Source organism: Heloderma suspectum, chromosome 12, assembly GCF_057233095.1.
Source record: "Heloderma suspectum isolate Gila_16-S chromosome 12, 16-S_ref, whole genome shotgun sequence".
Lineage (NCBI taxonomy): Eukaryota > Metazoa > Chordata > Lepidosauria > Squamata > Helodermatidae > Heloderma > Heloderma suspectum.
The window spans coordinates 34125419-34147456 of NC_139469.1; the positions used below are offsets into that span (position 1 = coordinate 34125419).

A 22038-nucleotide genomic window follows, 5' to 3' on the forward strand; every position below is an offset into this window, starting at 1 on the left:
TGCTTCCTTTTTCCCCTCCCCTTTCCCCCGCCTCCTCCCCCTTATGTGAGTCTTCCATATGTTTCATTGATCTCGCTCCTCTTCTTGCCACTTTAACTGGAGGGAACTGAAGTGGAACACAACAGGGTAATCTGATAGCTCATTATCTGCAATCTAGTTAAAAACGGAACAAAGGGCATTTAGTGAAGGAGATGCCTGAGATGATCATTGCGTCATGTAAAGAGCCCGCAAACTTCCATGAAGGAGCCATCTCAATTTTAGGATAAAAGTCCAATAAAAGCTGCAGGATAAAATTGTGAAGGAGCCCTTAAAAGGGGGGGGGTGCCACTGGAATCAATGGAGGGTCCCTCCATTTTAATCCCCCACATGCGGAGAAAGAATTTGGGGGGCGGTACAGGTTGAAACCTCCTCTACCTGCATGTGGTGGTTCTCAACCTGATCAGGGGGTCTGTGTGCTTACTTGGAGGTAACAAGAAAGTGAGGCTCAGCTGATGCTGCATATTTAATATGGCATTTCGTTTAGCTATCAATAAACAGTACGTGGCAGATTTCCCCTGAAGAAGACAATGCCACAACATGTGGGGAACTACTGTGGGAGGCACTTACGCATGCTTGCACACCCTTTGGCTTAACTCAGCCTTCCCCAACCTGCCCCTCCTGATGTGTTGGACTACACCTCCCATTATCCCCTGCCACGGGGTGAGGGGAGCTGTAGCCCAATACATTTGGGCAGCAGGTTGGGGAAAGCTGGCTGAGCTTTTTTGTTCTGCTCCATCGTCCTGGGCATGGCACTCTTGCTTTGCTCCCTGTGCCCTGGCCAGAGGGGCCCACTAGGACTCCAGGGGGGCTTGCCGACAGAGGGCTCCTAGCCCTAACCATCGGGAGGCACCATGCAGCTCTTTTCGCATTTCTTCCTGAAGTTATTTTCAAAGTAAGAAAAAAGAAGACAAAAGGGTGGGACAGTGCAGGAGAATTACAAGTGGATGGCAAAGAAGCCTGGAACCTTTAATTTGATTAAGTAATTGGAGAAGCAGACAGCTAATCAATTAGACAATACTAAATGAGTTCCAAGGACATATTTTGAAAAGGCTTTGAAGGTTATCAAAGAAAAGGTGGCAATCGAGGTAGCAAAAACCAGACCATCCCCCCCCGCAGCTGTGTTTCAAAGGGAAAGGCTTTTGTGGCGTTCCGACAGCCATCCTAGGACTTCTCCCATCCTGAGGTGCTGGTTCCCCAAATCAATGCCCAAGAGTGACACTCGGCTCCTCAGACACTCTGGCTATTGTGAATTATCTCTGTGCAACTCCTATTCCCTCAGAATGCAGAGCTGTCTAGAGTTTCCCTAGCCTAATAGGTCTTTTCAACAGGAGTAATGAGGGTGCTCTTTAATGTGGCAGGCTGTTAAAAGAGCAGGAAAGTGCTACATGGAGCAGGCAGAACGCCCCGTTTATTCCTCCAGCCTTTGCAAATTCCCAACAACAGTCAAATCATTGTTTTGCATTCATGTATGTAAGCTAGATAGTACGGAATGTCCTTGAAAGACTATCAATCTGACTTGGGTTCTTTCTCCCCACCCCTTCCTTCCAGCCTTCTGTTTCCAGAAAAGCAAAAAAGGAGAGGGAGGGAGAGATCAAGGCAGTAAGAGTTTCCACTTGCTGACAAACTGCATCTCCAATTGCCAAGTGTCTCCTGAAGCATGCTAGTGATAGAAACCATAAGGTTTGTTGGCCTGCACATGCCTTCTGCTCTTCACTTTGTTTTTAGGCCCACCGATAGGCACATTTATTTTTAAAAGGGGGGGGGGCATCCTCTCCTCAGTTTTTTTCCCAAAAAACACAAAACAGAGCACCAACTGTTAGCAAGGGCTTCTCCCTTATTTATTTATTGCATTTCTATCCGGCCCTTTTTCCTCTTGCAAGGAACCCAAGACAGAATTACATAGTCCTCCTCCTCTCCATTTTATCCTCACAACAACAACCCTGTGAGGTAGGTTGGGCTGAGAGTCTGTGATGGGCCCAAAGTCACCCAGGGAGCTTCCATGGCCGAGTGGGGACTAGAACCCGGATATCCTGGCTCCTATTCCAACACTCTCGCCACTACGCTATGCTGGCTCTCCTTCTTCCTTCTCTTCACATTTGCAGAAGAGCAAGGCACAAGCCCACAACGGGCTACAGGGCTTCCCTTCCTTTGAGGATGGGAGTTTTAGCTCCTCAGTGGTAGAGCACCGGCTTCCCACACAGAAGGTCTGAGGTTCAATCCCAGCATCTCCAGGTCAAAGGATAGTAAATGGCAGGACTGGGGAAGACCTCTCTCCCCAAAACGTCAGAGGCACCGCACTGGGCCAGACACCTCCACATAAGGCAGCTTTGTACATGTTCCCTTTAGATCTGCTATAGAGTGCTGCTACTGCTGCGTGTTTACAGGAGCACTTATTGGCTTTGCACTCTTTAGCACGGGTTGCCTGGCGGCACTAGGGAGGCTTCCAGACCGACAGCTCCTAGGGCAGAGGTGGGCAACTTCCACACCCTTGCCCCCACTTGCCCAGAGTGCTTCGGCTATTGGGCAGCACAGAAATGTAACAAATAAATAAAATGTTGCCCAAATTCAGCAGTGTAGCAGCAGGGGGGAAAGCCCCTTTTAAAAGGAAAACCAGTGGTTTGCCACCAAATTTCAGCACGGCAGCAGTGGTGGGTCAAGCAGGGGCCACAAGAAAGGACAGGGGCCCCCACAGGAGCCCATGGACTGCGGGTCGCCCACCCCTGCTCTAGGGCTCCCAAGCGAAAGGCATTGTGCAGCTATTCCAGGTTTCCCTCCTTGAGGGATGCTTTTGTGGCAAGATGGGAAATTGTGGGAGGGGGTTACAAATGGAAGACAGTGTCGGCTGGACCTTGTGAAATTCTGTGAATGGGGTAGGACAATGGCATGATAAAAGCCTCATCGAGATGCACCGTCTGGGACAAAGAAACCACATGTTATGCAAGAGATCCAGATATTCCAATGTATTTATGTCCACCTAAACATAGTGTGTGGGGGGGGTGTTGAATCAGAGCCATGTTAGTGGGGGAGGGGCATGAAACCTTTGCCCACAACACATTTTCTCACTATATCTAGGACCACCATTGAAGCTGCTCTTTCCTCCACTGGCGGACGGGTATTTTCCCATTGGAGCAAACAGCAGCTTGTGGGGTAGTGGTGTGCTTTAGATTAGGAAAGAGAAGGAGGTGAGCATCCAAAGTATATCACAAAGAAGAGAAACAGGTTCTCAGGATGCAAAAAACTTTTTTTTTTTTAAATTGTCGGAGGCCCAACGCATTTTGGCTTTTTTCTAATTTTTAGGCCTTCTCCAGGGGACATATATGAGACCGTGTCAGGTAGCTGTTGGAGTACTTCTTTTTTGTAATCCATGCTGTCCTGAATTACAGAAGGCCTAAAAACAAGACAAAGGCTGAAACAGGTTGGGCTTCCTACAGTAAAATCTTTTTGCATCCTGAGAACCTGTTTCTCTTGTGCTTTAGATTAGGAAAACATTGTGAGGGAAGGTTAACACCCCTCTCCTTGACTCCCAGATTCAACTCCCCTGCCCACTCCCTGTACCCTGTAGCTGCTTTTCTGTGGAAATAAATACACCTGGATATCCAATTATAACGTGTCGTTTAGCCCTCAGTCTGTGAGCTGAGAGACTGGGTGTTTTGTGGCTCAAATGTCACCTCAGACCCATGCCCTGATGTGCAACACAACCATATTAAGAGCAGTTTATGGCTTATGGCTGCTGTAAGCATTATGGTGACGATGTATGTGAAGTAAACACTTGAAATGCGCTTGATAAATGCGAAGTCTGATTAGTTGCTATCTCAAAATATGCCAGTGGATATATTTTTAATGCTCCAAGTGCTGCTAGTGTACGAACACACAAACATTTTGAGTTCCAGCGACAGAAGAGGGAACTAATGCTCAGATGCCCTGAACAGGCATAGATGGCTTTAATTTCAGGGATCTGGTAGCGACATCTAATCTTGGCTCCACCCACCGACCCACCCACCTGCCCCTGGTCCTAATAGTTGACAGACACCAGGATCATCAGAATGGGCTGTGGGTCTCCCTGGTGAGGCCTGGGAGCAGGGGTGGGGTAATTCTCAAGGAAAATATGAACCTGAGCTCTACTGAAGTACCTGCTATGGCGGCACAAGAAGCTACTGTCTGGAGGGAAAAGGAAAAAAGGACAGAAAAGGTTCCGTGTTACAAACCGTTTGATTAGTAGATTCAGGACTCATCCCTCTTTTCCTGACTTCAAGGTCGAACGTGTACTCCACATCTGCTTCTAATATGGCTCGGGAAACAGTGATGACTCCCCCCGTGGCACTGAAGTTCAGCGTGCACTCTGCAGATGAGCTCTGTTGTGCATAAGACAGAAAAGGGGGCGGGGAGGGCAGGGGGAGACATTCAGAGACTGCCCTCAGAAGATTAGCACTGTCCTGACAGGTTAGACCAAAGCCAATTTTTGCCTGGGCACATGAAGCTTCTCCCTTATCTACAACCCTCATCTCATAAAACATGCCAAGGGAAAAGGAAAGGGAGGGGGGTTGAGCAAAAATAAATAAATCACCCCACCTACAAAGTATTTCCAGTGACAAAATTCTGGGGTTGGTTTTCTTGCAGTTAAGCAAAGGGGAAGTTCAGTACAAAAATATATGCATTAAAGGACAATTTTAGGACGGTCTTGAAGGTTAACAAAATAAATACAATCAGCAATCCTGCTGCACACCAGAGAAGCTTAGTTCTTTTGCAATGCACCATCCTGGTACTCAGTTCCTAAAAGGGAGCAAGACCAGGACTGCCAAGGTGTAAACCTGGCTGAAAGTCAAGCAAGGGTCATCCCTAAGCAAGGACCTGGTTACAGTTGCACAAGCGTTAGAGAAAAGCACTCTAGTCTCATGAAAAATTCTGCATTTTGTAAAACAAACACATAGGTATCAGATGATCGATACCTGGCTTGTCAGTGATACATTTGAAAGTGATCTTGGGATAGTAGTCAGTCACAAGCAGTTGTGTGATGCAGCTGCAAAAAAGGCTAATGTGATTTTAGGCTGCATTAATAAAACCAATTTATAGTGCTACACTTGCGAGAGAAATTGGAATTGGTTTAGAGAAGGGCAAAAAAATGATCAGCAAGATGAAAAACAAGACCTATGAGGAAAGGTTGAAGGAATGTTTAGCCTGGAGAAGAGAAGACGGGGAGGGATGTGGGGCATGTGGTGCTATGATAGCCCTCTTCAACTTCCTGAAGGGCTGCCGCATAGAAGGAGGCAAAAACTTGTTCTCTGCTGCCCCAGAGCAGGGTGGATTCATTTAAATCAAAGGAATCTAAATCAATCTTTTAAATCAGCAAGAAAAAAAGCAAATTTAAATCACAGATGCAAACCAGATTTCCCATCAATACCTCTTCATATGCTGCCTATAAACCATGTCCATTTACAACTAAATAGAGCGCTATTTACACTGTTTCGTTCTTACGGCCTTTTTGTCGCACTGTAATGGTTCTGCGTGCTTTCCTTGTTGTTGTACCTACAGAGAGAACACCTGTGAAATGCTCCCCTCTAGCACGGGTGCGGAGCCCTCAGAGGCTGCCTGTGCAGCCCACTGCAGGTGCCCTGTCCCAGCCTGGCCACAGCCACACGAGGGCAGCCAGGCCCACACAGCTGTTTGGCGGGCTGGCAGGAGCCAGATTCTGCTGGAAACAGGGCGTGCAAGGAGAGTTATCCCTGCACACCCTGCTTCCTGGCAAAATCTTCAGGAGAGAAAGAGGCATCGTCTTGGCGTGCGGACAGGGGAAGATTAAACTTCCCCATCCCTGCGCACTGAAATGGGAGAGGTAGTGGGTGGGTGCATGAGAGTGCGTGTGCGCGTGTGCGCGCGCGCGCGTGCATGTGCATGAGTGTGTGTGTGCATGGTGTATACACATGTGCTGGTGGATGCAGCCACAACCCACCAGGCCAGAACAGTTTATTTTCATCAGCGGAAAATGAAATGCCCAGGTTTGGTACGTAAAAGTGCAAATGTTTGTATTTTTTAAATGACCAAATCTGTTCACTTACCCAGAAAAGCCTCCTTTAACTCAGTGCAAAAACATGGTGTGAATTATGCAGCCTCTGTGGCAGCAGATCATAGCGGGGGGGGGGGGGGGAGAGAGAATAGGGATATGGGGCCTCATCCACTACACCTCACTCTCTTTTCAAAGTGGCCCTCCTACAAAACTGGTTGCTGACTAGGCTTCTAGGCAGTATGATGATGGTGTACCCCCATCCCCATTCTGACTTCAAGTGCCAAAAGCAGGTCCCAAACCACCGCCCGCATCTTCTCCCAAAGCAAAAGCTCGGACTTGCTTACCTTGGAGGAAGACACACAAGACCACTGATACTGTAATGGCGTCTGTTCCCCATTTTCCAAGTTAGGGTCATAGGATTTCTCTCCATCCAAGATCAGGTCGCGGGTGCTGGACCACACACGGTACGATCCTCCGTCGATGATGGGCACCAGTTTATTAGGCAAGACAGTCACGTTGGCAAAAATGCTCTTGAACAGTGGTGTGTCTCCAAAAGAGACCAAGAATTTGAAGCAGTAGTTGCCGAGGTTCAGTGCTAGCTTGGGGATGACCAGCTGTGGTCGGCTCATGTCCACGTTGACTAGGCGGACTTTGTCCGAGGCACCCAGTTGCAGACAGCTTGGGGCGCTGTAAATCTCCCACAGGTAGTCCGTCTTGTACCTGGTGCAGTCCCTCAAGTCAATTTGGGCCTCCAAGTAATTCTTCTGCGACCGCTTCATGACCACCTGAGCAGGCAAGGCGAGCTCGGCCTCCGGCTCCTCACATTCCAGCACTCGGACCATGACCAGGCGTTGGGCAATGGAGAAGCTGATGAGGTTGGTGGCATTCAACTCCACCAGAAAATCCCCAGGCTGCAGATAGATGTGGCTGGCAGATGCAACGGTTGTCCTTTGAGCTGGAGAACCGTCCCCAAAGTGCCACCAAAACACAACTTGCCTAGTGCTGGGCTGCACAAACGCCTCGAACGACGTCGTCCGGTTGGCAAAGGAGTCAACAGGCAAGAGGGAAAGCTGCGTGATGACGTCTTGGACTTGAATAACTTTGGTTACGTTCAGGCTGCCCAGACGATTGAAAGCGCAGAGGTGGATGTCTAGCTGCCCTGCAGTCTCTGGCGTGTAGGAGATACTTCCGCCTTCCAAGAGAGCCACCTGGGAATGTCCCTGATCTACCACTAAGGTCAGTTGCCACAAATAAGTCACGCGTGAGCCATGCTTGACTTCAGCTGTGAAGTGCCTTTCCACCCGTGTGGGCATGCCTCGCTCACAGCAGTCCACAACCTGTAAGCCACGGATGGCCTCCAGCACCACAATGAGGACCTCGGCATAATCCACACTGACGTGGTTCTCTGCAGTTACCCTGACTAAGTAGTCTCCAACCTGGGCAAACATGTAAGTGAAGCTGGAACCATAGACTGCCATGGAGCAGTTCTCGCCAATGCTCACCTGGTAGCTGACTGAGGAGCCGGAAGATATCCCAATAATGAAGGAGACCTCTTCCCCAGGCTCCAGCACCTCTTTGCTCACACTGAGTTTCAGACCCTGGATCACATCTTGCACAGTTATATTGTGGCAAGCCACTTCCCAGCTGACATCGTTGGAAGCATTTAGACAGACAGAGAAGAATCCGGCCCTGGGGAATGTCAGAGCCACTCTTTGCCCAGATATGGATCCGTTCAACATCTTCCATGTCCAGGCGACACTGGATCCCCTTTCAAGCTCCCCAGAGAAGTTCACGACAGAGCCTGACTCAATGTAACTAGAGTTTGGCCTTATGGTCCTGATCCTCAAGCCCACCACCGGCTCCTGTATATATACCTCGAGTGTTGCATTGGCAGAACCAAATTTATTTTCCGCCATGACAGTGATGGCTTTGGCACCAGGGCTTTGGAAACAGTGTGTGATGGCTGAGGAGATGCTGAGAACAGAGATGCCGTCTTCCACGTACCAAGTGTACAGGAGTCCTGTTCCAGCGGTGATGCTGGTGCTTATGTTAACAGAAGCATTGACTGCAGCAGGGTTGGGAGAAGCAGTGGGCTTTAAGACCCCAACCTGCTCAATGAACTCAACTGTCTTGTTAACAGTCACACTTCCCAGCATATTTGTGGCTTTCAGATAGATAGCATAGACACCTGCTTCCAGAATGATCAGGGAGAAGGTCTTCCCAGCAGACGTCTGCACAGGATGATTTTCCTTCATGGCTGTCCAGCTGTAGGAGATGTTTGTCCCATCTCTCACCACCGCTTGCAGCTGGAGCGACTTGTTGGTGGGGAAGTAGGTGTTATCCAGGAGGTCTCTGTCTGTGATTTGTAGCCCCTCAATCTGCTGCAAGACATAGATGAAGATGCTGTCTTGCAAACACCCAATTTCGTTCTCTGCCGTCACAATCACATTGAATGTCCCGATGGAACGGAAAGTGTAGGAGATGGTGGAAAAGCTTGGCATGGGGGTGCACCTGTCGCACAAGATCCAAGAGTACCGGATGGCAGTGCCAGCAAGGAGGGTGGCTGTGAAGCTCACGGAACCATTCAGAGGCACCACAGTCCTGCTGGCGTTGATGGACAAGCCCTGGAGGCGCCTCTTCACTGTGACGTTAAGCTTCGCTTCACTGAAGCTCACCTCATTCCAGCCTGTCAAGCTGATGCTGTAGGTTCCGCTCTTGTTGTAGGAGTGGGTGATGAATTTTCCCAGCTGGCTCGTGCCATCCCCAAAGTCCCACATATAGTTAACTTTGGTCCCACTGACATTGGCAGAGAACAGATAGATTTGGTTCAGCTCCAAAACCTTTGAGCCATTGGACTCAATCTTGGCTACCCCAACCGGCTCTAGGACTTCCACTAATGCCGAGTCATTGTTGAAAGATACATTGTTGCAGACAGTCACCATGACTAAGTAGACACCTGGAGTTTTGTAGGTATAACTGACTTCTGTCCCGCCAAACCTGGTTGAGTCGTTAGCCCCAAAGTCCCAAGAGTAACGGTAGTGGGAAGGCGGGAAGGCAGTGACTTGGAACTTACTCTCGTTGCCGAGTTTCACCAACTGCGGCCTTACGAACAGCGTGACGTTGGTGATCTCTGCCTCCACGCAGAGCACAGTGTAATATTGGGCTTTATTGACCTTACTGGAGAGAGCCAAAGAGAGTGAGAAGATGCCACTGCGGGTGAAGTTATGCATCACTGTTGGATCTCCGTACACAGTGACGTTGGACGAACCATCCCCAAATGTCCAGTCGAAAAAGTAGTCTTCGGGGTTGCCAGAGACATAGGCGGTGAGTTGTACTTCAGGCTGCTCACGGATGCAAGAGGAAGGTTCAATCTTGAGAACCATCAGCACAAATATCTGGACAGGCAGAGCTTGAGAAACCGAGTTTACTGGATTCATTGCTGTCACATTTACTGTGCAGTTCATCTCCTTCAAATAGATGTGCTCCATGGATGCCACAGAACTCTCCACAAAGGTCCCATCACCCATATCAAATATCCAAGTGATGTTATCCCCCGTTTCCACAGAAGCACTGATCTCTATAGGTGTGCCGAGCTCCACCGTTTCGTTCAACCTCACTCGTAACCCAGTAATCTCTTCAAAGACACGGTAGCACTGGAGCGTCTCTATGATGCTAATGGTGTTGTTGGCTCTCAGACTAATATTGTACATCCCCTTGTTGCTGTAGGTGTGGACTATGGTAGGCTGCCTTTCCACAAATGCCACAGAGCCATCCCCAAAATCCCAGGTGTAAGAGACCCCATAGTTAGACGGCAGAGGATGAGCTTCAAAAGTGGCTGGGTGACCCACAACCAAAACATCTGGGTCTATGTCCATGGTCACTTCCATCAGATAAGTGTAGATATGGACAGGAATTGAGTAGGTCAGGTTCTCAAATTCATTGGAGACTAAAACATTCAGGGTATATTCACCTGCATTGGGAGAGGAAGGAAATCAGAACTTTTCACTCATGTATAACATGTGTTCCCCTTCCTTCCTTCATGCTTGCCACACTGCCAGAGATCTGACAAACACAATTCCAGATATTTTGAGAAAATGACAGCCAAACTACATGGGACACTGCAGCCTCAGGAGGGGGCACTTTGCAGCAAGGAAGAGAGGGAAGAAAAAGCGGCTAGTAGGGCAAAGTTAAAGCACCTTGTTGCCTCCTCTGCTGCAAGACTCACTCCCAACCCCCAAGAATGCATTGCACTGAAGAAGGAACTGACAGGTCTTTGTCACACATGACTGCAACTAGTTTGGCTCTTAATATTTGGAAAGAGAATTTGGCATTTCCCAATGAATATTGTTTTCTTTTCTTGCTACAGTGGAAGTCTCTTCCATTAAGTTCTCTGTTCTCCCTGTGACAGGAGGCAGGCACAATGCAATCAACAGCTCTTTTTTCCCTGCCTGAGACAGGATGACTTTGGGATGATGAGTAATCTCCCACACACGCCACCATACCAAAGATCACTGGTCAAATTGCACTTGTACCATGTGCCAAGGAGGGGGCCGAACTGAATGGAGAACATCGAGAACAATGGAGAGCGTTCACCAGGGCAAAAAGGGTGAATCAAGTAAGCAAAAATACTTGATCTGCACCATTTATTCTTGGCCCAGAATCTGAAGCACTTTGATTCTACTAGTCATGCAAAAACTCCAAACAGAGGTGAATGCTACCTGAGCATTTTATCTATGTATTTGCTTATAACATTTGCTCCTCTCCTGAACTTGGTAATGTTTAAAACAGCATATGTAGACCATCTCATAAGAACAAACAATGAAACATTAATATACAGCCAGATTAGCAGCAACAATTTCCTACAAAAATCCCTTTAACATCAGTTCTCAAATGCTCCCCAGAAGAGACAGGTCTTGCCACCCCTTCAAAAAGCCTGAGATGGGAGGTTGTTCTACAGTCCCAGGGCCATCACCCCCCCCCCCCCTAGTCTTCTATATATATAAAAGTCAAAAATTGTGCATGGGTTTGTGTGTTTGTGGCTGGCTGCAGGGCCGTCTGTAATGCAGGGAATAAGGGGGAGCTGCCCTGGGTGTAATCACACTGTAGGGGCCCACTGAGCCTGTCATTTGGGCCCTACAGTTGCTGCCCCTTTTACTTCACATTCTCACTTGCCAGAGTGTATGACAGGAGTCACTGGGTTACATTATTACTTTGTTTATACTTCCCTTACTAACAAGTACACCCTCTCAATCATGGCACAGGCCAGGTTTCTGATTTCAGCTATGTGTCATCGTATTGGTCATCTTTCATTCTACTGGTCTCTCTCCCATTCACTCTGACGTCCTTCACCTTGGATTGGCTGGCCGCCGTTTGTTCCCTCCCCTTTACTCACGGTTTCTTTTCTGACTGTTCAGAGCATTTAGTTTCTCTCCCCTCTTCCTGCAATATCCAGCGAGCAAGCAAGTTAGTGTTAAATATCTTTACCCCTTTCAATGCCAGATGTATCTGTTAGTAGTGTGTGATTAACACTAATGTGAAACGTGGTGTGGTGTCTGCTCACCTCTCTGAGGGGCTGGGATAACACGGTGGAGTTGAGACTTGGGGCTTTATTCATAAAAGAGTGAACTGGGGGGAATTGAGACGACAATTGCAAAATGAAGGGCAAAATAGCGGAGTTTTATGTGTAGCTGAATTGAAGATTTTTGGGTTTGTGTGTTTGTGGCTGGCTGCAGGGCCGTCTGCAAGACAGGGCGTAAAGGGGAGCTGCCCTGGGCCTAATCACACTGCAGGGGCCACTGAGCCCGCCATTTGGGCCCTAGAGTTCCTGCTGCTTTTAGTTCACTTTCTCACTTGCCAAAGCGTATGACAGGAGTCGCTGGGTTACATTATTACTTTGTTTGTACTTCCCCTTACTAACAAGTGCACCCTCTCAATCATGTTACAGGCCAGGTTTCTGATTTCAGCTACCAGTCATTCTATTGGCCATCTTTCATTCTATTGGTCTCTCTCCCATTCACTCTGACGTCCTTCACCTTGGACTGGCTGGCTGCTGTTTGTTCCCTCCCCTTTACTCATGGTTTCTTTTCTGACTGTGGAGAGCATTTAGTTTCTCTCCCCTCTTCCTGCAATATCCAGCAAGGAAACCTCTGCTGAACATTTTAATAGTGGTATGAGATTCAGTGTGGATTATATCGTAGTAATGCTTACAGATTCAGTCTCTTGCATTTTTAGTAGCGTTTTTTATTCAATCTGCTCATAACCGTTGAGCTTTTTTAATCAAGTCTGGTGGATTCAACTTTTCACCTTTCTTATGGGGCCTTTCCGAGAAGCGTAAGCCTACCTTAATGTGTTTCTAACAAACAGTGGCTATGACAAAATTACATCCCGGGCAACGCCGGGTATATCAGCTAGTTGGCCAAAAAAATAAAAAATATAGTGTTTTTGTGTGTGTGAAAATTGCTGTTGATGATCTTTGGCAGTTAATTGTCTCCACTGAGAAATCATCCACAAAAACTGCCACAATGCCTCGTAGGGGATCATACAGCACCTTTCTGAAACTCCATTTCTCACTAAATGTGGCATTTTGAAGACTGAATATGCTGTTTAATCCCATCTGTTCATGGCAGAGGAAACCAATGGGCTGTCAAATATATAGTAGTTAATCAGCTGGTATAAATGCGGTGTTTTAGATTTTATTTCCACCTTTAACTGCCAATTGTAGTCAAGATTCATAAGAGAGAGCCTGAAGTTTAGTAAATGTTTACATTCATTAGGAACCAGTTATTCTAGGATCAGAAAGTATTTGGTTAAGGTGCTCACAAATTAACTCATGCACTAAAATGTATGGAAATGGTAATTCATGCCATGTAAGCAGTAAACACATTTTACAGTTCTATATACTGTGCTCAACTATACCTTAGCCTCCATACACTCACACTTTCCCAGGGTCTTTTGGCCTCAGTCCTTTTCTTCTGCAGGTTGAGGGAACCAAGCCAGAAGTTATAGCAGCTCTTCTTTCTCTCTCCCAAAGACACACAGCAGCGTACACAAACGCATACGCCAAAGCAAGCAAATGTGTGGCAACATACCAATGCGCAAACATGCAGCAATGTGCAGGCTGCAAACCACACATGGCCATGTGTGGTAATGCACAGCAAGATGACACAGGTAAGTTTACAGAAACAAGCTTACGGGAATTAAGAGTGCCCCAGAGACATTAATGACAGCAAATGTTTACTAACCTTCAGTGTATTTATGTAGATCTGGATCTGCATATTATAGTCATGTATGAAATATATAAACTGCAAAATCAATATCCCATGTCCACTGATTAATAACAATCAGTTACCATGTCATGGTAACATGCCCACTTGTTTCCTTGACCATGAAAACATGGGATTGACACTGGATTCATTCTTCTATCTGCTGTATTTCAAAAGATACAAACTTTTGAAAATGGTGCCACATGATCCACTTGAAACTCCCATGCATTGTGGGAATTTAGAGGCAGGGATCCTACCCAATGAGAACTTACCTCCCAAAGATCATCCATCAACGGGAATTTCACACAAAACCATTATTTATCATACTTATAGCAAACAGCTGGCTAACTGCCCCTTGCTGAGGTCAACCTGACCTCCCACAGCAATGGAACATAAAACGGGGCACAAGGAGCAGATCTTAAATATAAGAAGGGGGAACATCCAAGGAGATGCAATCTCAACAGCACACACTTTCTGGGTTCATACATATCCCACAATCCACTGAGTGCTTTAATCTTGTACAGGTGATGCAAAAAGGATGGCTGGTAGAAAAGAACAAGGGGCAAGAGAGTGATCAGAGGGGTGTTTCTGGTAGTTTTCATTTGCTTGCTGTGTCCATATGTGTGCAAATACCTGTACGCAGATATTACATCTATTTAATGGATCAAAGAAGTGGAGGCCGCCCTACAGGCACATCCCATTGGTTCAATATGCCTTGATCCCAAATGCCAAAACTTTTCTCACCTGGTTCTTGGTAGTTATGCGATACATTGTGTCCAATTACAACTTGATGGACCTTGGGATCTGGCACAAGGAATGAGTCATTGTAGGGAGGCCTAAACTGGAAAACAACATAGTCGCCATCACCAAAGTCCCACCTGGAGAATGGAAAGGTGACAAGGTGCCTGGGTCAGTTGTGACTGAACAACAGAAAGGCTTAAATATGATTTACAAAACTACGGATCTCCTCCTTACATTGGGCATCTCTACACCAGCCTAAAATCCTGCATTTAAAACGGGACTTTTTGCTTCTATTTTAAATGCAGGATCACAACGAATCCCTTTTATCACTCGCTTCCTTCCCCCCCCTTCCACCTGTAGCTGAATCTTCCATTCTCTTTCATTGATCTCACTCCTCTTCTTGCCACTTTTACTCTTTTCACGGAGGAAGTGGACCACAATGGGGTAATTTGATAGATCATTATCGGCAATCTATTTAAAAATGGAACAAAGGGCATTTAGTGCAGGAGACGCCTTGAATGATCATGGCATCATGTAAAGAGCCCGCAAACTTCTGTAAAGGAGCAATCTCAATCACAGGATAAAAGCTCCATGTGAAGGAGTCCATTGTCTGTTCCTGACAGTATGCTTTCATCAAAAACTGATACAGTGGGTTGGCCTTTTAAAGAGAAACCAATGTTTGGACTTATGAAGCTGTACATCTTTGTATCAAATTTTCCTGGAATAGTTGCAGCTTCTACCCGATGTAACTTCTGTAATTATTTTTGTAATTGATCTATTTCATTTACAAACATTCATATATTTACTTGTTCATTGCATAAAATTAGAAGGGCCTGTACGTTTTTTCAGAATTCAAACCACTGAATGGTCATTCACAATTATCTTTTCTAGGATTATTACTTAGGGTGGGAGCACACTTCTTTTCTTTTCAAAAGACGAGCCCAATCAGCAAATGCAATAGTGGGAGAACTCACAAGAACGTGCCATTCACAGCTGAATCTACAGTCACTGTGGCTGCCAGTTCCACAGTGCTGTTCTGAGGCACAAGTGGTTGGATCTCAGAGACCACCAGGTCCTTCATCCTGTTCATCTTCTCCACGGTAATGTTGTAGTCCACAGTGATGTTGCTGACATGGTTGGAGGCAGTGAGCTGCACGGAGCACAGAAAAAGAGCATTGTCCCACGGCTGAACTGCTACAGCAATGAAAAGTCTGAGGCATCTCCATTCTAAGGGCTGGATCCAGATTTACACCGGACCAACTGCGCTGGTGGAAGTGGACTTCTCTATCCCCTGCTTCCTGTGGCAGCCCCTCCGGCCCCCTGGAAATGTTGCACAGAAAGTCAGGAGACGAGCTGAATGGGGTGAGGTGTAGAGTGAGAAGGGGGGGGATCCCCCAACATCGGGCAGAGGGCAATTCCCTGGGGAAAGTCCCTTCCTCTTGCAGAAGGCAGGTCTGGATCCAACCCAATCAGGTTTCAGCTGTTGTTTTCCCCTCCACATCATGAGTTAAACCACTCTAGGAACAGAGAACTGCTCAGGCTGATGCACTGGCCTCCTTCTCTCCTCCCCCCTCATGCAGGAATTACTCCCTCACTTCAACAGTTTTCCAGAGCCAGTGTGGTGTGCTGGTTGGAGTGTTGGACTGAGACTGGGGAGACCCAGGTTCAAATCTTCACTCAGCCATGAAGCTCACTGAACGAACTTCATCCTCTTTCAGCCTCACATACCTCACAGGGTGGATGTACGGATGAAATTGGGTGGGGGGTGAGCCACCCTGAGTTCAATGCAGGAAAGGCAGGATAAAAATGAAGTAAATAAATAAGTTTCGCATGATGGCATCAGCCCCGACTATGTTTAAGGCCTGAAACAATGGTTTGCAAAACCCATTCAAATGATAAGTTCCCAGCCCTGATTCTGGAGCAATCCTGGCTCACCTTAATGCAGATGCTAACTCTGAATACATGCAGCATGTGTGTGCTTTTGCGGAAAGTGTTATCATTCCACATGTGACTCCACTAATCCCGTTCTTACCTTCACGATACAAAAGAGGCTTGGCTAACCCAACACCCCCCACCCCTGCCACAAGTCTGGCTACATGTGCACCCCAGCAAAGAACTTGATGGACACACCCTTGCTTGCACAAACAACCCCCTCCTTTACCACTGGTTCTGTTCCTCTTCATAACTCCTCGTTTGCTGGAGTACACCGATGGCGAGGGCCTCAGCGATGCAGACCCACAGCACTCAGTATACCCCCCTTTTTGAGAATATAGGTGAATAATACAGATGGTAATGTAACCAATTGGTAAGCACGTCATATATGTTGCGCTCTCAAATGCTGAAGAGAAGTTTACCGTTCTCTCCTGCTGCCCCAAATTAGCAATATTCTCATCATTTGGCATGATACGGAGGATAAGTACAGACAATCCTTTATGCAGGGTGCTTCCAGGTGAGGCTTTTATTGTGCAGTCAGTCTGCCTCATTCACAGAATTTTATAAAGGGTTCTGATGATTCAGCCTTCCATTTGTAACCCTCCTGTGTTTTCCTACCACTTCTTCCATCTTTATTCTTCCCAGAGAAAACCCATTAAGGAGGGGAAGATGGAATAGCTGCACAATGCATTTTGACTGTTGGTTGGGAAGCACCCTGATCCATCTCCCAGAAAGGGCTGGAGATTTGGTGAGACTGACAACAATACTATGTCTGTTGGTTTAGTGCTAGAGTGGAGCTAGATAGAGATTATGTGCTGTTTCATAGTCTGTTTGCTTTGTGAGAAAATAAAGCTTTAAACTTGCATCCTACGCATGCATACCTTTTGGTCATATGGTGCATTCTTACCTTGGACTGGTAAAAATAATGTATAGGTGGTTGAAAGGGAAGAAACCCCACCCCGGGCAAACATCTACCTGTAAGGAACAGGCATCTGTTAAGAGTAACATGTCCCAGATTTCAGATTAGGTGTGGACATCTGGCAAAAATACTCTTCACCACTTGGTAGGACAATACAGACAACCAGCTTCCCATGTGATTGCACATAATTACCGCTGGGTAAATGGTCATTTGCATTCACCTTTAGAAGGGAGTCAGTAACAACTGCTGCCTTTACATACAGATCAGAACAAACAGGCCACTGGGAGACCTTGTCTTACCGACAGCTTGTACACAGCCCGTGTCTGGTAAAAAACACTGAAGACTTCATTGTAGAAAGTAAAGGAGGGCTTATCATCCACTGTCCACCTAAAGGTAACGTCCGAACCAGCATCCATCTTGGGGATGTACTTCTGGAATGGATGGGGACAATAGGTACCAATTTCAGAAAGACGTATGTGTCCTGCTTTTCAAAACCCTGGCCAGGCTCAAATTAGGCACCTAATCTGACCAGGATACACCTGTAAAATGTTACCTCAACAAGGACTGTCAGGAAAAAGGGGAAATAGATTTGATAATGAAAACTTGTGGGTGCAAACCAGGGGAGTGCTCTTGGAGCATCTCCCTGGATAGGGGCAGGCAACTTTAGCTGATGAAAAGGTAGGATATTTTCAGGGTTGAGTAGCAGTACACACTGTGCTAAAAGTAATCACACCCAGGCAATCTCAAGAACTGAATACTACTTTAAGCTGCATACATTAGGCAAAAAGAGCAGCATTCCATCATTTCTCTTAGGTTGCATCAATTATTCTCCATTGTTTTCTATTTGCATAATTTATTCTGGTTTTGCTAATTATAGGGGGCAAAGGAAGGAAGCAAGGAGCTAAAAAGGGGCGCTGAAACCAGCAATGCAGCCACCTGTCTGGCTTCTTTCAGCAGGTATCACCCACATACCTTGAAGCTTAGCCTTGCAGCCATGAAGGCCAGAAACCACAGACTTTGCCCCCCAAAATGAAGGCTAAGAAGCTGACACCTAAGCCAATGTCACATTCTGTGCTTTTTTTGGCACTCCTGTAGAATTGCAGCAGACCCACAATTTGAGTAATTTAAAAAATTCTGTATGTAGGGTGGGACGGAAGCCTAAACAGATTCTTTAAAGATATCCCATGGTGCACTTTGGTACCTGACAACTCACCACACGATTACCCAACAAGACTCTGGTTTCAGGGTCTGGCGATACACGGAGTCCTCGGATGGCTTCCTCTGCTTTTACCACGATGGTGATATTCTGTGAGCTCACGGCATTTTCCGCCCAGAGCACAACTGCACTTGCGTTCTCCCCAATACCCTCCAGCACGATGACAGAGAACCAGGTGTCATTGGTTTCCCTGGCACACTCCGCCACCAGCGGAGCGATGGCCGGCGGGCAACTCCTTCCAAAGGGGAAGCTCTGGTTCCCACCTAGCCAGCCAGACGTTGAATTCACCCCAGAAGAGATTTTCACCACCAGCCAAGTGTGATTGGTTTCCACGTAGATTTTGCCCCCTTGTTCTTGAGGGTAAATGACGTGGAAGCCTGAAATAGGAGAAACTGCCCAGAAATCGCAGGATAAATTGGTCCTGAAGGCTCCACTGTCTACAGTGGCCCTCACAATGTAATGGCCAGAGTGAAGCACACCAGAATTCTCCTGACTTATCAATGGCATCGTCTCTTCAGCAGCAGAGAGAACCCTGAAGAAGCAGACAGAGTCATTCTGCCAGCTGCCGGCAGCGTGGGAGGCAACAGAGCCCGGCTCCCAATCTGAAGAGTTCAGAGTGAAGTAGCTCATCTGATAAGATGGAGTCCGGTTTGGGTGGCAAAGAAGGAAAGCACCAGGTCCGGCATCATGCTGGATGCTCACGGTATCATTGGGCCTGGTAGAGGTGTCTTTGCTTCGAAAGAGCAACTGTGAAAGAGAGTTCACGGTAAGTTCAATGCCCCAAACAAACCCACACTGAGGAGTCAATGCAGTTCACCCCCTTGTGTGGTCATTCTGAGCTAAGTGTTGGGAGTAGGGGTTAGAAGCTGATTGGTGGGAGATTCAGGACAGATGAATGGAAGGACTTCTTCACACAGCTGTAATTAAACTACGGAACTCATTTCCACAAGATATAGTGATGGCCACCACTTTGGATGGCTTTAAGGGGGGACTGGACAAATTCATGGAGAATAAGGCTATCAATGGCTACAAGTACTGATGGCTAGATGCTACCTCCAGTATCAGGGGCAGGTATGCTGTTATTTGAGGGGGAAGAGGAGTACTGAACAAAACTAGGCAACACTAATGTATTTCAGGAGTTCACAGTGTGTGACATGCTTAATAGATAAACTTTATTCATGCCTCACTCTTAGTCTCCTTCTTGGAGGGGCGGACCCAGAAGGTGGTGCTGGGGGACTTCTGTTCGGCTCCCTGGCCATTGTCCTGTGGAGTTCCTCAGGGTTCTGTTTTGTCCCCCATGCTATTTAACATATACATGAAACCACTGGGAGCGGTTGCCCGGAGTTTTGGGGTTTGGTGTCACCAGTACGCTGATGACACCCAACTCTACTTTTCCTTTCTATCTAATTCCAAGGAAGCTGTTGGGGTGCTGAACTGGTGTCTGTTGGCAGTAATGGAAGAGATGGGGGCAAACAAATTGAAGCTTAACCCAGACAAGACAGAGGTACTCCTGGTCAGTCGAAAGGTAGATCAGGGAATAGGGATTCAGCTTGTGCTGGATGGGGTTACACTCCACCTGAAGACACAGGTTCGCAGCTTGGGTGTACTTCTGGATTCAGCCCTGACACATGCCTTAGTTACATCCCGTTTAGATTACTGTAACGCATTCTACATGGGGCTGCCTCTGAAGAGTGCTCGGAAACTTCAGCTGGTTCAAAGAGCTGCTGCCAGACTGTTGACTGGGGCTGGCTACAGGGAGCATACCACTCCCCTGCTAAAACAGCTTCACAGGCTCCCAGTCTGTTTCCGGGCACAATTCAAAGTGCTGGTCATGACCTATAAGGCCCTATATGGCTCAGGTCCAGGTTATCTGAAAGACCCTATTCTCCGCTATGAGTCTGCTTGTGCCCTGAGAACTTCAGGCTCTTCTCGCGGTCCCGCCACCATCACAGGCTCGCCTGGTGGGAACACGGGAGAGGGCCTTCTTGGTGGCTGCCCCAAGGCTCTGGAACTTCCTGCCTAGGGAGGCGAGGGTGGCACCCTCCTTGGTATGTTTCCACAGGCAGACAAAAACTTTTTTGTTCCAGCAGGCCTTTGGGGTTAGCTAGTCTGGACCTGTGAGAATATGATAGATTGATACTATGGTTTATATTGTCTGTTGTCTTTTTAAATTCTGATATTTTATACAATTTTAATATTATTGAAGATTTAATTATATTTTTAACTTTTGTATATTTCTATTATATGTTTTAACTGTACAAGTTTAAAACGTTGCAAAGCCTCCGAGTCCCAGTATTGGGAAAAAGTCAGGATGATGACGATAATAGTAATAATAATAATAATAATAATAATAATAATACAACACCAGCTGCATTTTGATTCTGTCAGACACTCAGCACTTACAAGATACCGTGTAGAGGGGCCAGGTGGTAATGTGAAAAGCGCCTCTTTCAGCTCATCCTTCCTGAACTGATTTTCACAGTGGTGAGGAACAGGGCTGGCAGTGCTGGCAACTGAGTTGTTGGCACATGCGCCCCAGTCACAGCAGCTTCCCAGTGGTAGACATGTATTGGTGGAATGACACCACTGGAGCCCAACTGGGCAGTCCACTTGGGCCCAAGTCTCATTCTCTTGGGAAGCAAATAATGGCTCTGCTATGTTCATGACCTCCTTGCACCCTGAGGATAAGAACAAGAAAACAAATCATACTGCAGCCTCAGTGAACCCCTGGTTTTACCAGACAGACCATTTGTGGTGGTGATGAGGAGCTACCCCTCTTGCCCTAGCTGAATATGTTTTTTCTCAAAAGGGGGAGAAGACATTCCTCCCAGATTACTGACAAAAGATGAAATGGAGAGGTGCTCCAAAGAAAAACACCCTGTCTTTGAGCAGGGAGGAGGACCAGAACTGCGATGCATCACCTTCACATGAAAAGGGCAAAGCTTAATTTACACCAGACTTCCCTCAAGGGCTGCATTCCCATGGGGGAAATGGACAGGGGGTTGGGGGGGGGCGCGTGCATACAGGAGGTGGGCGGTGAGGCAATAAAAACTGGGTGGCAACAAAACATACATACATACACCACTCACACACGTCGCATTCTCACATACACGCACACACATTTGGCTTCTGCACAGTGAAAAGGGGGCTCCCTTTTTCATTGCACAGCACTGAAATGATGCTAACTACCCACAGAGAAGGAGCCATCTCTTTCTCCTTGGGCAGGTCGCATCATTTCTGTGCTGCATGGCGAGGAAAGGGAGCTCCCTTCTCACACCTAGAAATGCTGTGAGCGCCCTCTTCCCTCAGGAAGCACCTGAGCAGTGTGTTTTAGCTCTGTTTTAAATCTGTTACAGCATTTTAAATCTCTGCACTGCTGCTAGGTTTTATTTTGGTTTGTACTTTTATACTGTAGTTTTACGCTTTTACATTTTATATTGTATTTTATGGTGTGTTATGTGCTTTAAATTGCTGTGAACTGCCCAGAGAGCTTCAACTGTTGGGTGGTATAGAAATGCAATGCAATGCAATAAATAAATAGGCAGGCAGGCAGGCAGGCAAGCAAGCAGCAGTAGAGAGGCAGGTGCTCTGTCCAAAACCCTTGCCTCAAAGTGCTCCGGGTGGCTTGAGGTGACAGCTACCAATGAAAAGACGAGAGAGGCCTTCAGGAACTGCTACTTCAACCACTCTAGAGAGATGGCTTCCTCCTCTTTGCCTTTGCCAAGGGAGAGGCTTTGGCTGAACTTCAGCAGGCTATATGGAGAGGCCTGGTGGCCTATATTCAGCCAGTGGCCTGGAAGTTCTCCACTACTGCTCTAGAGCAAATGGGAAGAGACAGCTCACTCTGGATACCCTCCTCCACTGATGGAGAATTTGGGGACCTGCTCCACCCCTTCCGGGAATGCTTCTATCTACCCACAGAGAGAAA

The 22038-nt window shown here is 47.1% G+C and overlaps 1 protein-coding gene across 1 annotated transcript in view; it reads right to left on the bottom strand.

Moving 5' to 3' along the window:
- PKD1 (polycystin 1, transient receptor potential channel interacting) overlaps positions 1 to 22038 on the bottom strand; it is a 170254-nt gene that overhangs the window by 48349 nt on the left and 99867 nt on the right. Inside the window, exons 10-16 of the mRNA XM_084819019.1 lie at positions 20514 to 20788; positions 18108 to 18857; positions 17194 to 17325; positions 15018 to 15193; positions 14047 to 14180; positions 6385 to 10010; positions 4245 to 4391 (exon numbers count right to left, since the gene is read on the bottom strand). Of these exons, the coding sequence (XP_084675145.1) occupies positions 4245 to 4391; positions 6385 to 10010; positions 14047 to 14180; positions 15018 to 15193; positions 17194 to 17325; positions 18108 to 18857; positions 20514 to 20788 (5240 nt within the window). The remainder of the gene's footprint in view (positions 1 to 4244; positions 4392 to 6384; positions 10011 to 14046; positions 14181 to 15017; positions 15194 to 17193; positions 17326 to 18107; positions 18858 to 20513; positions 20789 to 22038) is intronic.